At 39.2% G+C, this 17,008-nt stretch overlaps 1 protein-coding gene across 3 annotated transcripts in view; it reads left to right on the forward strand.

Annotated features, from left to right (window-relative positions):
• Nucleotides 1–1,185: 1,185 nt before the first annotated feature.
• The window catches only part of mettl16 (methyltransferase 16, N6-methyladenosin), a 47,400-nt gene continuing 31,577 nt past the window's right edge, over nt 1,186–17,008 (forward strand). For 2 of the 3 annotated variants that reach the window (XR_007895427.1, XM_051679970.1), the window contains exons 1-2: nt 1,186–1,241; nt 1,625–1,757. Coding sequence is in view for 2 of the 3 variants with exons in the window: in XM_051679970.1 (XP_051535930.1) it covers nt 1,630–1,757 (128 nt within the window). In the remaining variant the exon portion in view is untranslated. The other variant, XM_051679971.1, reaches the window with a different exon arrangement.

Consider the following 17,008-nt stretch of genomic DNA (forward strand, 5'->3'; position numbering starts at 1 on the left):
CATCTTACTGTCATCTGTGTCATCTCTGTCAGACACACCAAAAAGCATGTTATTTTAATTTCATTCATCCAACAAGTGTAAAGTCTTAAATTATCTAATAATATTGTTCAGTAAAGGAGTTAAGTGATAAAATACATTCAATATATATATATATATATATAATATATATATATATATATATATATATATATTTCTGTTTTCATACTATTCTGAAAAAAAAATTATATTTTTCCATCTTAACCATGTGTTGTACACTGGAGCCATTTTTTTCCCCTCAGTTGAAGATGCCTCTATAAACTAAACTAAAATGCCAAAATTGCTCCCACAATTTTAACAGAAATTATAATAATGAGAATGACAGAGTTGACAAGTTGAAGCTGTGACCGCAGAGACTTATACATTGTTTGTTTAAAATATGAAAAATATCAAACGTACCAGATGACGTGTCCTACTGTTGCATCCACCATGAGCAAGAAGTGGGAAAGGGGTCCTCAGAGTTAAAGATGACCAGGACATTTTCTGATTTATTCAGGATTTAAAAAAATCAGACAGAGTTGATGCAAAGTGAGGACACAGCTTTGATAGGCAGTTTTTTATGGAAAATATAATTTAAAGTTTTCTTAATGTATTGTTTGATATCTTACAGATCCCTACCTTTCATTTGATATTTATATTTATGATTTTTTTTGCATTTTTAAACACTTTGTTTAGCAGTTTAACATTGTGACCTCTTGCTGAGGACAGGCTAAGTTACATGTGCTTCCAAGTATAGAGCATGGATTTTAAAATATTCTAATGAAATTATTTTAAAATATATGTAAAAAATGCCCTGAGTATACACATTTCCTTTAGATTTAACTTTTCCAGTATTTTTATTGTTATGAATTTCTTGATTTTTAAAATAAAGTTGACTTTTGTATGTAAGACATTGTCCCTCATCTCAAGAATCAGTGAGCTGTTTAATTTCGCTGCAAATCATATTTGTATGACAGTCTGTCATGAAGTGATCTCCCTGAGCTATAAGTGATTAAACATCAGGGCATATCAATCACACTCCATTATAAGGCACCAATAAATAGTAATTATCACTCCTGTCCCTTCTGAATTAAAGAAAAGCGCTCTTTTTAATATTTTACTTAACAAAAAAAAAAAAAAACAACAACACTCGTGACGTCATAATTGTGCGTCGGCGCAGGATTGTGACTCAACCACGGAACAAACACTGTGAACGTTGATCATACGTGAGTCAAGTCTGCTGAATACTTAGAAATTGCTCAAGTTTTCACTCAAGATTTATTGATCTAATCTTTTAAAACGGTAGATTCTCGCGCGTTGTCGTCGTTACAGTTGCATGTTTGCAGTGTCTTGTGTAGTAAATGTGTTAGCTGTTTAGCTGCTCTCCCGTCATATAATTCAATCGTAAACATTTGCAAGTTTCGTGCAGTTTTAAATTAACAACACACACCTGATATATACGTGTAGTATAAATAGACACACTATGAAATAACTACACAAATGCATGTCTTATGAAAATAAGACTTAATTCTGTTTAAAACTTTTTTTTTCTTTTTTTTTTTTTTTTTTTTTTTTTTTGTGTGACTGTGGTGTCATTTGTAATTTGCAGAAAGAATGGCGCTGAATAAATCAATGCATCCTCGAAACCGTTATAAGGATAAACCGCCAGATTTTGTGTATCTGGCTTCCAAATATCCAGAATTTCAGAAACACGTGCAGACCACACTGACCGGCAGAGTGACGTAAGTAACATTCTGTTTTTGTGTTTTTAAAGGTGTTATAGGAATTGCTTGAAGAATGAAAACGTATAACGTTCGTAATAACCGGTTTGTTCTGTTTGAGCATTATGAGGGAAAGAGACTGATCTTTGTTATATGAGGTCAGCCAAAAAAAGCAACGTGTTATTTTAACAACTCTGCGGCAAGTGTCACTGAAGTTGCAACTATATATTTTTTTTCTATTATTTCCCCATATTCAGCTGTTGTGACATAATTTCAGAGATCACAGACAATCACTCGTATGCTCTCATAATGAGTGCTTTACATTTGTGATTTACAACTTAAAAGGCATAGTCGGTGTGTAATTTCTGTGAAACTAGCAGCATCAAATGGAATTGCAAAAATAAATACATAGGTAAAGTGTCAAGGCAAACTTTGATGCTGAATTGACAAAGCCTTGTCTGAAAGTTTCAAGTCGTTTTAGTATGTAGTTTGACGGACTTACAGAACGATTGGTCAGAAAGAACAATGGACAGATGATAGGAGTTTGAAGTCCCGAACATGCCATTTCAGACTCTTTGTTCATTTGAACGTTCAGTCAATGTAAGTCTATGGGAGTTTTGGCCACTTTGAAGGTCTGCTATGGGAAAACAGTCTTTCTGATCAGTTAGAAAAGTCAGAACAGTCTGAAGGTCTGTGCCAAGTTTGATGGATATAGCTTGACAGCTCTAGAAGTTACATACAGAAATGTAAGGTCTCAGAAGACTAAAGCCCTGTTCATGCCGACTGTGAGATACAGCAACAAAGAGACACAATCTCATAAATTTTCAATGAGAGCAGAGCGACTTCCGGCAACATGAGTGTCAGCAACTGCTTGTGACAAGATGCGGGCTTGGTGAGTGACATGACAAAGTTAAAATAAAATCTAAATTTATGCAAATGACTAGCAACATTCGCGAGCGACTAACAATGAGAGTGAAGTCAGTGGCGCTCACAGAATCCATCTCCTGTGAGAAACGGGAGTAGAGTGCAGGCATTACAAATGAGGAATTGAGCTCTCCTGTGAACAGTTTTACTGTTTCATATGATTTGTCTGTAACCACATACAGTGCTGTTAAAAAGTATTTGCCCCCATCCTGATTTCTTCTGTTTTTGTGTATATCTCATATTAAATTGTTTCAAAAATTCAAACAAAATCTAACATAAAACAAAGGCAATCTGAGTAAACACAAAATACAGTTTTTAAATGAGAATGTTATTTATTGAAGCAAAAAAGTTATCCAAAACCAACTGGGCCTGTGTGAAAAAGTATTTGCCCCAAATCTATGAAACTGCATTCATAATGGGGTTCAGCTGAACTAGACACACCCAGGCCTGAAGCTGGCTAAAAGGTCTCACCCAGTAGCACACTATGCCAAGGTCGAAAGATATTCCAGAAGTTATGAGGAAAAAGGTGATTGAAATACCTCAGTCTGGGAAGGGTTACAAAGCTATTTCAAAGGTTCTGGGACACCAGAGAACCAACGTGAGAGCCATTATCTCCAAATGGAGAAAACTTGGCACAGTAGTGAACCTTCCCAGAAGTGGCCGACCTTCCAAAATTCCTCCAAAAGCACAGCGATGACACGTCCAGGAAGTCACAACAAAGCCAAGGACAACATCCAAGAAACTGCAGGCCTCTCTCGCATCAATATAGGTCACTGTTCATGACTCCACTATCAGAAAGACACTGGCCAAAAATGCCATCCATGGAAGTGTGGCGAGGTGAAAACGCTAGTTACGAATGTAACTGTGGTTCTGTGAATTCCGGATGACTGTCAGAGGCGGTGCTTAAGCACTAGTTGATTATCGCAGCATCAGCCAGATAGGTCGAGAGAATATACCAACAAAGTCACATAGTGACGTAGGCAGAGCTCTGAGGATGATAAGCCACAGTAGCTCAGCATTCGGTCTCGGTACGCCTTTTTCACATATTTGGAGTAACCAAGAACTCTGGCGATCATTCGGAATTCACAGAACCACAGTTACATTTGTAACTAGTGTTCTGTTTCATTCATCCTGACCACCAGAGGTAGTGCTTAAGCACTAAAGGATGACTCATACCAAAATAGTCATGAAGAGTGCAACTCAACTGAGAATTAATCAAGGCTGCTTCCGAAGAACTGCTGAACTCACGGCACGGGGGACAGCAACAATGACTTTGTAAAACTGTGTAAAAGTGCATGGAGAAGCGCAGCTAGCAGCAGCACATATGTCTGCCATGGAAACTCCTCTGAAAGCAGCCCAAGATGTAGAAACAGCCCTGGTAGAATGACAAGAGATAACTCCAGGTAGAGGCTTCTGGGCTTTCTTGTATGCCAGAGTAATCACTTCCACAATCCAGTTTGACAGTATCTGCTTTGACAGAGCAGCACCCTTCCGCTTACCACCATAACAAACAAATAGCTGATCTGTCTGTCCAAAGTGGGCAGTAGCATCCATATAACACCTCAAGGCTCGCATAGGGCACAAAGGGTGAGCCCTTAGATCATCAGACTGAGATGAACACTGAAATGCAGTCAGATCTATAGACTGATTTACAAACTGAGGATTAAGGACATTTGGAAGAAAAGATGGGTTGGGCCAAAGGATAACTCCGGATCCATCCTGCAACCAACGCATGCATAACTCACTAACAGACAATGCATGCAACTCTCCAACTCGCTTAGCCGAAGCAGTTGCCAACAGAAAAGCAGTTATCAAGGATGTACACTTAAGGTTACTATTCTGTAAAGACTCGAACGGGGTGGAGCAAAGGTAGTCAAGAACAAGTGACAAATTCCACACCGGAAAATGGGGATTGCAGGCTAAAACGTCTTGCACCCTTTAAAAAACTGCCAACAAGAGTATGGGAACCAAGGGAAGAATCACTTACAGGAACATGATAAGCAGAAATTGCCACAACATACACCTTCAATGTGGAGGCTGCCTTGCTTGCATCCAAAAGATGTTGCAAGAAACTTAGAATTCTTGGATCCTCACAGTGTATAGTATCAATCCCACTGTCTCTGCACCATGAAGAGAAGAGGTTCCAATGCGAGGCATAGAGCTGATGCGCAGAGGCAGCTCTAGCACTAGCAATAGTGTGAACAACAGCAGGTTCACAATCAGTTAGAAGAGCACTGGGCCCAGAGGCCAAATTCAAAGCTGCATGTGGGCTAGGTCTGGGTGCCAAACACCGCTATCCAGCTGTAAGTGGAGATCCTTCCTATGGGGAAGCTGCCACGGACTGCCCACCAAGAGTTTCAAGAGTAGGTGAAGCCAAGGCCTGGCCGACCATTGAGGTGCTACTAGGATCACTCTGTGGTTGAACAAGGTGATCCTGTGTACTGTCTCCCACAACAGCGGAAAAGGAGGGAAGGCCATTTGTGAGACCGTGCATCCTGTCTCTGTTCTGGAAAACCATAAGTGACAGTGAGTGGTCACCTCTGAAGCAAAAAGATCTACTTCTGCTTTCCCAAACCGCTGCCAGATGCTCTGTACTACATCCAGGTGAAGCCTCCATTCCCCTGGATGCAGAAGATTTCTGAAGAGAGCATATGCTACCTGATTGCTTGACCCTGGAAGTGAACCGCCCTCAATGATACAAGTCCTGGAAGCAACCAGGTGAGAATTTTGCAAGTCAGAAGTAAGGACCTGAGGGACTTTGTGCTGCCCTGATGGTTGAGATGGAACACTGTCGAGGTGTTGTCGGACCAAACGAGCATGTGGCGGCCTGCCAGGACCGGTCGAAAATATTGTAGAGCTAGGTAAAACGTGCATTGTGCTAGCAGGCTAATGTGGTCCGTGGACTGAACCGGAGTCCACCAGCCGCACACCCCCCTTTGATTCCACGTTACCCCCCATCCCTTGAGGGAAACATTGGTCATAAATACTTCCTACCAAGAGGGAATGATACCTAGGGGCAGACCGGTCGTTAGAAACTCCCACTGGTTCCATAGTGTCAATGCCTGAATGCAACGGTTTGAAACAACAATCATCCGATGACGATGTCTGGTGGGGCTCAAATGCAAACTGTTGTTCCACCGCTGGAGAGGTCTGAGGTGGAGCAGGCCCAGTGGAATCGCAGAAGTGGCAGCTGTAAGCATACCTAAAAGCTGAAGCAGCACTCTGTATGGTAGTCTCGTTCTCAGCCGGAAACGAGTAAGTAGCTGCATGATATTGCTTGCCCAAGCATGTGACAGAGTGGCCAACATTGTACAAGAGTCCAAAGTCATTCCGTTAAATGTAATCGATTGTGTCGGAATTAAGTAATTCTTTGTCTCGTTCACAGTTAGACCTAACTTTTGCACATGCTCCAAAAGCAATCTGGTTTTTCTAGAATTCTACAGAAATACCATGCTGTTCTCTGCTCTTCAAACAAATCATTTGTGCTAGAAAACAATCTTTATCACTGATGGAAAAAGTTGTAAAATTTCCATCATGGTCTATTTTTATTCATCATATTTGCATTTGTTTCAGTTCTAGGGCTACATTTAGGGAGTATAGCATCTGTTATAATTGTATATACATGATACTGGATATGTGAGCGAGCGTGAATCTAGTGAAACCAAGGACTTCTAGGTTGAAAGTTCTACCTGTTTTAGCGCTGCGGTTGAATGACAAGATTTTTAAACTGTGCTACGTGCAGCTTTAAAGCGCATTTACATGGACAAGACTTCTTCAGCATGTCTGTTATCAACAAGCAAGCAGTGACAGTGTGACACAGATAAGGACATAGCCTACATCTAAAGCTGAATAATACAGGTAGCCTACTCCATTAAAATAACGCAGAATTTTGCACTAAACGTCATGTTTGCGCTTCGATTAAATTCAAGTAGCCTATAACCGTCAGAAACGGTAAGCAAATTTTACGCACTTTTTAATCTTGTTCATTTTGTGCACTTTTATCATGCAGTACTGGCAGCAACACACTGTCATATGATTGATGAATGCAGTCATGAAATCACATATATATATATACGGATTCAGATTTCGAAGGGAGGCTGTGTGTGATTTCATCAAAAAAAAAAATAATAATAATTATATATATATATGTGTATAATTTTTATTGGGTTTTTTTTTTGTTTTTTTGATCGGCAGATGAGTTTTCAGCTAAAGCAGCCCTTGGCCATGCCAGTCTTCTTTTTTTATTTCTAAATCGCAAGCTATATGGAATTAAAGCAATGTGCTCCTCTGACTTTTTCTTATAATGATAATTAGTACAAACATTTGTGTGATTGCTTCGGAATTTACCAGGTCATTAAGTCATGTCATGTACCACTGCATCTGTACGATTATCAGATAAACTGACTCGTAACGTGTGCAGGGGCTCACAACCTCCCGAGTTTCAGAACTCGCACCGTGTACGTCCGGCTTAAGGCAGGATTTGAATTCCCCTGCACCACAGGGGAGACAGAGCTGCATCATGCATCTTGTGAAAACACAAGGAGCTAGAGACAGTTCGAATGGCAGGACCTTGAATTTGATAGACTTGATTTTGAAAACTAAAACATAGACATTCCCGATGATGAACTTCACCCGGAACACGAAAGTATGCGTCCTTTAGGTCAACGCTCACAAACCAGTCTTCGCTTGTCACAGACCAAAGAACGTCAACTGTGCGCAACATCCGAAAGCGAAGAGTTTTCAGGAACAAGTTCAGACGCCTTAAATCTAGAACTAGGCGGAAACCACCATCCTCCTACGGAACCAGGAAGTAAGTGGAATAGAAACCGTCCCTCTGACTGAGAGGATGAACCTTTCTATGGGTCCTTTCTTTAACAGTGAACAAATCTCTAGAGAGAGAGAGCCTTTGAACGAATTGTATCCCTGACAAATGTAGTGATGACTCCTGAAAATTTGGGTGGCCTTCGTTGGAACTGAAGAACTTAACCCAGCTTTAAGGCTTGTCTGAATTTTGCCAGAACACACCTTGATGATCCTCAAACCTTTTGGGAGAATGTTCTGTGGACTAATGAGTTGAAAATGGAACTGTTTGGAAGACGGCATCCCACTATATCTGGCGTAAATCAAACACAGAATTCCACAAAAAGAACATCATATCTACGGTCAAGCATGGTGGTGGTAGTGTGTTGGTGTGGGGATGCTTTGCTGTTTCAGGGCCAGAGCGACTTGCAATAATTGAGGGAAACATGAATTCTGCTCTTTACCAGAAAATCCTAAAGGAGAACGTCTGTTCATCTGTCCGTCAGTTGAAGCTCAAGAGCAACTGGATTATGGAGCAAGACAGTGATCCAAAGCATAGGAGTAAGTCCACCTCTGAATGGCTCAAAAGAAACAAAATTAAAGTTTTGGAGTGGCCTAGTCAAAGTCCTGACTTGAACCTGATTAAGATGCTATGGCAGGACCTTAAACGGGCAGTTCTTTCTCAGACCCTCCAATGTGGCTAAACTAATGCAGTTCTGCAAAAGAAAGACTGCAGAACCAATGTTTGGTTTGATGGAATCCTGACTAGGGCAAAGTTCTCAGCCTGTGGGAGTTGAGCCCCCGTGGTGCCAGAGGGCAGTGTGTGAAATCACAGAAGTGTCCCTCCTTTCTGCCCTGACTCTGGTCTCTAGAATGTCTCCATGGTTTTTCATAAAATCTGTAGTCTTAGTAGAGCCCGAGGGGTTTGTATCCCTACAAACCATTCTTTCCTCCAACACAAGTTTTTTTTTTTTTTTTTTTTTTCTTCAGTCTCCCATCATTATGTTAGCTGTGTTTTTGCATTGGTTTGGGAGAAGAAAGAAAGACCTCCCTTATTATATGTATGCATGAGAGGAAGCAGGAGTTTCAAATGCTCTGAAACATTTCCTGTCCATATCTGCGGGAAAGCACTGCAGATGTGCACTACAGAGAGAGAGAGTGGCAGATGGAAAGGGGAATAGAACCACCCTGGAGTGGCAGAACACCTCAAGTGTTTGCAAGATGAAGGGCAGGAGCCCTTATAAAATTTAAAACCACACATACTCAAAAATTGGGTTTCTTGAATGAGATGTGAGCCTATGTTGTGTCTTGAGGTATATTTCTTGTGTGCTGCGTGGGTTGGTGTCATTGTTTTGTGTGTTTGTTGAACAGGTTGATTGTGCTGTATGCACTGCAGTGCCCCATCACAAAGAGAACTTTAGTTGGTATGTCCTGTCACCCACAGTATTGATCCTATCTGCTCACGTCACACTTCCTCAGCAGGATAAATCATTATAACATGGCAGAGAGAGAGAGAGATCTGTGCTTCGTAGCGGCCAGAGGAACAAAAGAGAGCTGGGCTGCGAGGGCCTGCTTTCACAACCCCAGACTGTATTGACGTCTGAGCACCTGGAGAGGCTTGGCTGATAGCATTAGTGTGTCCATCTTTCTACTGTCTTATCTCAGGTGTGCTGTCAGGTCTGGCTGTAGAGGCTCTTTTTGAAGATGCAGCTTAGAAAAAAGCTCCATGTTTCCTCACCCTTTGATTCCTAATGATTGTCTTGAAAATTCAAACAACGCCCCTGGAGCTATACGGCTCTGCGGTCTAATTAGGAAGGCTGCCCAGCCTGTCCACCACAAAGTCCCTCCTGTTAGCATCTTTTCTTGCTCTATTCTGCAAATCTGGTATTTGTTGTCTTGCTAGTGTGCATATACATGATGAAAAAGATGTGCAAAACAGCACATTTACAATACCACGTAATCGGTGGGTTGCCAGAACAGCTAGTCGGCTAATCACTCTTGAGGAAAGCCCTGTGTAAGTTAACCGCGGTCACACTAGAGCAGGGCTAGTCAACTAGCAAATTTCAAATTTGTCTGGCCCTCCGACTGATTTTGTTTTATAAGACTGCCTCGCCATCAGAAATACCAGAGCGTGCTCTGTGCAAAACTCAGCGTTTGCAGGCGCGAGCCTCCGCAATCAGTGGTGAGTTTAACCAGAGGCTATTTAGCAGAGATGGGCCACTTCTATTAAAATTAATGGGAGAAATTAGAACACCCCACCAAGAAGCTCTAGCACCCAACGGTCAGCGGATGTTGAAAGAAAGTCCCTTCTTACAGGTAAAAGAGCCAATCACATTTTAGACACAGACATCACCTGTCAATCATCTCGAGAACGTGCAAGTGCATGAGCTGTACAAGCCGGGAAAATTGCGTTTTTATGTTAATCTGAGGTAAAGAAGCACAATTTATGATACCAGCGTTTTACTGCTGATTTGAAATATGTTCTTTGGTTGTAATCTTGACCCACCGTTTTCGGTGTTCCTCAATTAAAGTATAGGGCGCTGCAATGTCATGACTGGAAATAGCCTCCTGGGAACGTTTCAAAGATGGACGCCAGTGGACTGACTTGCTTAAAAGTTTTTTTTTTTTAATTATTATTGCTTTTATTGCAAAACATTAACAATGCACATATCCACATAATGTAAACATTGTACAATTTCAACATTCTGTACATAGGCATAAATACACTCACTGAGACATAGCATAAAGAGAAATAGACAAAAACAAAACAGAAAAAAAAATTATTTTAGGATTTACTCAACAATGAGACTCCTTCCAAAGACACTTGGGGCAGTTATTTATGGTATATCTCATAACTTAAAGATTTCATCAAAACAATTACAACCATTGGAATGGCTTTTATAATGGAGTGGAATTGGTTTAACAGCGCTCATTGGCATGTGCAACAGTATTCAGCTGTCATCAGTTGTCCAGACCGGAGCACGCGTTTAAGCTTTTCTGCCGATAGTTCAGTTATACTGCTTAGCTAAACATGGATTGCATCGTTTATGTGAGCATTCAATCACGTAATTTTCAATCAAATGTATTTATATAAATTGCTTAGTTGTGTGGAGTACGGTCAAATCTACAGATGTAAAAAAATATCACTGCAGTTTTTACAGAAATGTTGTCAGCACATTAGGCAACAAAAGAGAAATCGATTATGAAAACTGAACGTTCAATGTAAATGTGTTGAAAAGTTTGCTTTAATTCACTATTCTTGAAGTGTCAGACGGGCGTGTCTCATCAGTTCAGGGTCGGATAGTGCTTGTAAAAACGGTGAGACGTGAAACCGAACCTACAAGTATCCTGAATATATTTAGTTCTTTACAGCTGTGAACCTCTCAATCACAAATGGCACCAGCTCAGTTTGTTCTTCTTTTGCCAATGATTATCTGCACAAATGTCAGGCTCCTGCACTGGCTATTGTGTGCAAATTCACAATATTTGCAGGACTAATGTTTTCCTCACTGAATAGGATGATACTTCATAGAGAAAATCGAAGAATAGGCAGTTTCTCTTTTTAAATTTTTTTTGTTGTTGTTTTAAGAAAATTACATTTAAATGCATTAAGTAAACATGATATTTTAAATGACCATTGATTTCATATGTGGGTTGATATTGTGAGAGGGCTTTAGCAGATCTAAATGTTTCTCAGTTTTCAAAATTTGTAAACAATAGCCTTTAAAATGTTAAATGTTTTTTTTATTATTATTATTTTAATTTGTTTTTATTTTATTTTTTTTTTTTTATATATAAAGTTGATCAAAATGTATTTGTTAGTTAAGAGTATAAGTCATGTTTTTTTTTTTTTTTTTATTTAGTTTTTTTCAGCCAGATCTTATGAAGGAATTTATGGCCAGACCTTAAAAAATTATAATTCAATATACAGTATAACCTGTGACTATTTTAGTATGAATAAATGCACAGTATTAAAGGTGTTTTTAAGTAACATGATCAGTAAGTAGCTAACTTGAATACCGAAATAAAATTTGGCCCCCACAAAGTTTTCATCTGGATAATCTGGCCCCTGCAAGAAAGTAGTTGAAAAGCCCTGCACTAGAGTCTAGCATGTAAAATTATTTCAGACAATGCAATGGACAGGATATGATGTCACTAGGGTTTTTTCTTGGTTCAGTAAATCTTATTGATGCCAGGGCTATGTGTTTAAAAACAGCTTGGTTTAGTGCAACGAAATGGAACAGAACAGGGGTCTCAAGATGTGTGGGGTTTTTTTTTAAGACACAATGTCTTACAAACGCAACGCTCATGGTGCAAGAGGCTCAAAGAAACAGTGCAAGTTGTGATGCAATGGCCAAAGATACCCTTCTGAATGTGTAGCAGCAGTGCTTTAAAGGGGGATGATTGTCAAGACACAACTTCTCCAAGAGGGATTTAACATGCAAACTGTTCAAAAGCTTAAGTGCAGCACACCATCAGCACGCTAATTAAAGCACCACAGTTAAAAAATATCTAAACTTTAAAGGAATAGTTCACCTAAAAATTAAAATTCTCTCATCATTTACTCACCCTTGTGCCATCCCAGGTGTGTATGACTTGCTTTAATCTGCTGAACACAAATGAAGATTTTTAGAAGAATATCTCAGCTCTGTAGGTCCATACAATGCAAGTGAATGGGTGCCAACATTTTGAAGCTCCAAAATCCACATAAGGGCAACATAAGAGTACTCCAGCGTTTAAATCAATGTCTTCAGAAGCAATATGATAGGTGTAGGTGAGTAACATAACAATATTTAAGAATATTTATTTTTTTTTTTACTATAAATTCTCCTTCCTGCTCAGTAAATCTCCACTTCAGTTTCTTTTTGTGATTCACAGTCTTAATACATATCGCCCACTACTGGGCAGAGAGGAGAATGTATGATAAAAATGACTTAAATATTGATCTGTTTCTCACCCACACCTATCATATAGTGCCTGAACACATTGATTTAACCACTGGAGTCATGTGGATTACTTTTATGCTCCCATTATGTGGATTTTGGAGCTTCAAAATTTTGACACCCATTCACTTCTATTGTGAATATTGTTTCTTTGGGTGAACTATCCCTTTTAATAAAGAAGATATCTAAGACCATACAGCATTACTAATTGGCTAGTAAGTAGTTAACTAGTCAACCATTGTGTCCCATCCCTATAGGCACGGTCATTTACCTTCACACAGTGAAATTCATAAATGTCACATGATGGACTTCGGGTGGCGAAGAAATACCCCTGCGGATTTTGTGTGAAGTACAAGTTTGGTGAACTTTGACAGCCGAATTTGCCACATTGACCAATACAGTTGACAATTAGTTTTTTTCTAGTTTCATACTCTCTCAATCTTCGCCCACTGAATTTTGCTGTGCAAAGTTAAATGTGACCGCGCCTTAATGCTACGGACCCTTTTCACAGACAATTCCGATGTAATTTAGCAGCATAAATCTAGCAAACCTTTTATATTTTAATTTTGTACTATTTAATGCACTTTTATAATATTATTCTTTTGTTATATTACCCTGGCATTAAATAATAAAAGCTAGTCAACACTACTGCAATGTGGTTACAAATGCAGCTGCTGAGGGAGTGACTAAATTTGGCATCATTCTCTCTACTGACTGTTGTAATATATATCTCTCTATTTTTGACCTCTATGGGAAAGTTATAGAAATGTAATGCCATATTTTTTTATTTTGCTCTTTGACCAAATGGGAATACAAAAATTATATTATTTAGACATTTACCCTGCTATAGTTTACTTCTGCATTCCAATAGTGGAAGAATAAAAGCTATACTAGGGTCAGTAGTTCTGCTTTTGCGGTCAGTAAAGGTGGTACATAAACATCTGATCAGCTCAAAGTCCTCATTTGTCTCATGAGTTATGCATGATTGCATTAAGATCAAGCCAACCTTGGCCACATAAAACATTTGATGTCCAGGTCGATTTAGTTAACAGATCTGGTTCAGATGTAGCCATAACAAGGACATCTGAAAAATACCCACATCGGTCTAACTATGAAAAGAGGTTTTGTTCAGTTACATGTAAATATTACAACAAATTTGAATATAAATGTACAGTTTTTACATACACTTTCTTAGATCTCTTGATATTTCATTCCTGAACAATTTTGTAGTTGGCACAGGATTTTTGGACTAGACTTTTTGTTCTTTTAGGAAGTGTGTGGAGATTTCAGCAGTGCTGTATTTTAATGAGGTGAGCCAAGTCCTGTACAGATGTCTGGGGTTGTTTCAACAGCACAGCAGCTGTTGCTGGGGCTCATGTGTGCACGTACATGGGCGTTTTGTGTGGTCTGACAGTCTCTGTAACAACAGCCTGTAAGAGGAGGTAATGACATTGTGTAAAAGTAAATGAATTCGGCAGCAGGTGTTAGTTTGTCACACAAATTTGCCTTGCGTTTTTTAAAAAGTGTGTAATTCCTCGTTCTGTACCATCTGCAGCTGGTGTAAATTATGGTACACTCCACACAGTTACCATCAACCACTGTCCCAGACCACATACTGTATGCTCCCAGCCTGAGCAGCTGACAAGTGCCCAAAACCAGCAAACATACCAGCCTCGGAGACCAGCTAAGACCAGAAAATCAGCTTTGGCTGGGTTGATATGTTGTTGTTTTTTCACCAGTAAAGTTACCATCTTGGGTTGAAAACCCCTAGATATTATTTCTTTTTTATCCATTGTATAAAAAATGTTTTGGCAGTCTGTTGAAGATGAGTCAATAAAGACAATTTAAATTTTAGTGTAAGGTAAAGGCAAGCGCACTGTGGGATCTAGTATTCCATGTGGTGTGGAATGCTGCATGTTTCGGCAAATGTAGTTGGTCATCTGGGTGTTCATAGAAACTATGCACACTACATTGCAGTAAATTGCAGAAATAATCAGAGTAGTATAAAAGTATCCTATTCTGAACATGGTGCCATCACCTTCCCTCTTTTTCCTGTGGTGTGCTTAAAAAATTGCTTAAACCCAAACTAATCTAACCAAAACTTCTCAACTTAGCCTCACAACTTCGTCTTAATATGTTGGATTTGCCAAAATATTAAGTCTTTTATAAACGTTATCATTAGCTTCTCCTTTTCGGCTTTCCAGACATTGCCTCACTGGTTAGATAAGCTTACTTCCATTTTTCCTAAGTCTATCATGCCACAGTTTGGAGGATAGGGTTAATCTGGAAAGAGACTCTCTAAGAGGGATATGGGTATGGTAACTAATCATCTCCCCAATCCTTCTTCCTCTACTGCCACTGGAGGAGAAAGATATTTCAAAAGAGGAAAGATTTGGGGTGCAGTTGTCATCTAGAGGGAGATTGGATTAGAAGGCATGAACCAGAGAGACAACGTCCATCAGTGGCTTGTGGATGACCTGGAAGGAACTGGGGAGCATTAAAAATTTAGAATGCAGTGTTACATTTCATGTTGATTCTGTGGTAAGACGAATGAAAAAGATCTTTCAAGAGTAGTGCTCAGTGAGATATATATATATATACCTATCATAATAATACCTATCTCATATCTAGACTTTTGCTGCAGCATAATAACTCTTGCTTTGCTCATTTATTAATACACGTCCTGGGGTTCTGACAGATGCAGCTGTGGAACTCACCCAAGAAAAAGTTAAACACAAGCTTTTATAGATGATATTAGGTGATCTCTCCTGATACTTGTTTATTCTGATTGGATATAGGTTAGTTAGAATTAGCTAATCATCTTGGCAAGAGATCAACATTATGAAATATAGTTATTAAAAGAGAGTATGATGAAAATTCCGGTCATCATCATTAGCTGCCTATTGCAGTTCAACTTGTCAGTTTCTCATTTTCAGTTCCCCTTAAAATATTCGACTTGCACTGACCGTTCTTTTGCTCCCGTCTTCAGCTACCTTTCATAATTAGCTCCAAATGTGCTATCACAATGCACAGATCAGCATTAGCCATCAGCTTGTCTTAAAGGAGAAAAATTTTAGAATGACATGAGGGTGAGTAAATGATTGTAACATTTTATTTTTGGGTGAACTATCACTTTAACAGATTGTGTTTGCTGTTTGCATTTAGTTTCCACTTTGAAAATTTCAGAAACTATGGAAGCCCTTGCAGTCTCAAAGATTAAAGTCCTCTGGATATTTGCCGCACACATGTTTTACTGTAGTGTAAAGTTGAAACAAGATCTCGGACGACTGGAGATTTGACATGCTGACAAAAATAAAGAAAACCTGACAGTTGGTGGAACTTCAATCCTCATAAGACTACTCTGCTCTCAGTTATCTTATTAAAACGGCACTGCTAGATTCTTTGTTCTCATTACACAACAAAGAGCTGTGGAGTGTGTTCAGCATCCATGCTTTGCTTGTTAATGACTCCGTTTAGAAAAATTGAGTTCAGAGGATTAAAACGTGGCAAAACAGAGATGTAGAGGTGACCTTGTGGAACTGATGATGCTGATGGGTAGACCATGCTGTGCTGTTGTGTTAGTCTGATTGGGTAGTGCTGTACTGATATGAACCTCCTTTAGCCTGACTAGAATATCTGTGTTATCAGGCTCGTTTTCTGTACGTTTTTATTTCCTCCTGCTGAACCTGCATATCTCTGCTCACGACAGATGTGCAAAACGGCATATTTTCATTATCAATTAGTCAGTTAATTAAAAAAGGACACGTTTAAACCACAAACAAGCTGGATTTAATTTTCAGGGGTATTTTTTACATTTATGAGGACAGATTTTTTTCTTAATAATTTGAAACATAAACTATCTCATCCGTTTATGTCAAATACTTTAATTTAATAAATGTTATATTAATTTTTGTCCTAAGCCCCATTTAATTAAAAAAAAAAAAAAAATAATAATTTATTTCGATTTCAAGTCTGATAGTAAATGTTCCGAAAATGTATTGCTGAAGGTGTTGAATTTGTTATAAATGTGATTCTTTGATGGCTGAATGACTCAACCCATTAGGTGTAATAGGCGACCGTCTTGGGTGGCATCTCATGGGGAAAACCAATATACCGAGTCAGTTTCTGTACATGTCGAACAAACTGCACCTCATCTGGTTCTGGTACTCTGATCTCATGTTGTGCCGCCCTCCCCAAAGTATTGGTTGCGGGGGCAAACACTTTCCCCTACAATATTTCATCAATCATGTCGTGTGTCCCGTATTTTTGGAGGGCTGTGACGCCCAATGTGGGAATGAATCACTTGAGTCAGTTCTTTTTTTTTTAATAAATTGATCAAACAAATTAGCAAAATGGTCTGAATTGATTTGTGATTCAGTTGGAAGCAGTTTCTCGCTCCATAAACAAGTAGCGGGTTACTTTATTACACTGAGAGCAAACTGAGCGCAGGATGATGTTTTTACCTATAATTCAATAAAGCTGAACCTGCAGAGGCATCCTATTTTTTGCGTTCTCATACCCCAGAGAATCTAAAGATGAGTTGGTCTACCCTGTGTGTGCCCTTGTCCTTGAGTCAGAGGCTTTCATATCCTGAGTCTCTGAGCA

Source organism: Myxocyprinus asiaticus, chromosome 39 (genome assembly GCF_019703515.2).
Source record: "Myxocyprinus asiaticus isolate MX2 ecotype Aquarium Trade chromosome 39, UBuf_Myxa_2, whole genome shotgun sequence".
Taxonomy (NCBI): domain Eukaryota; kingdom Metazoa; phylum Chordata; class Actinopteri; order Cypriniformes; family Catostomidae; genus Myxocyprinus; species Myxocyprinus asiaticus.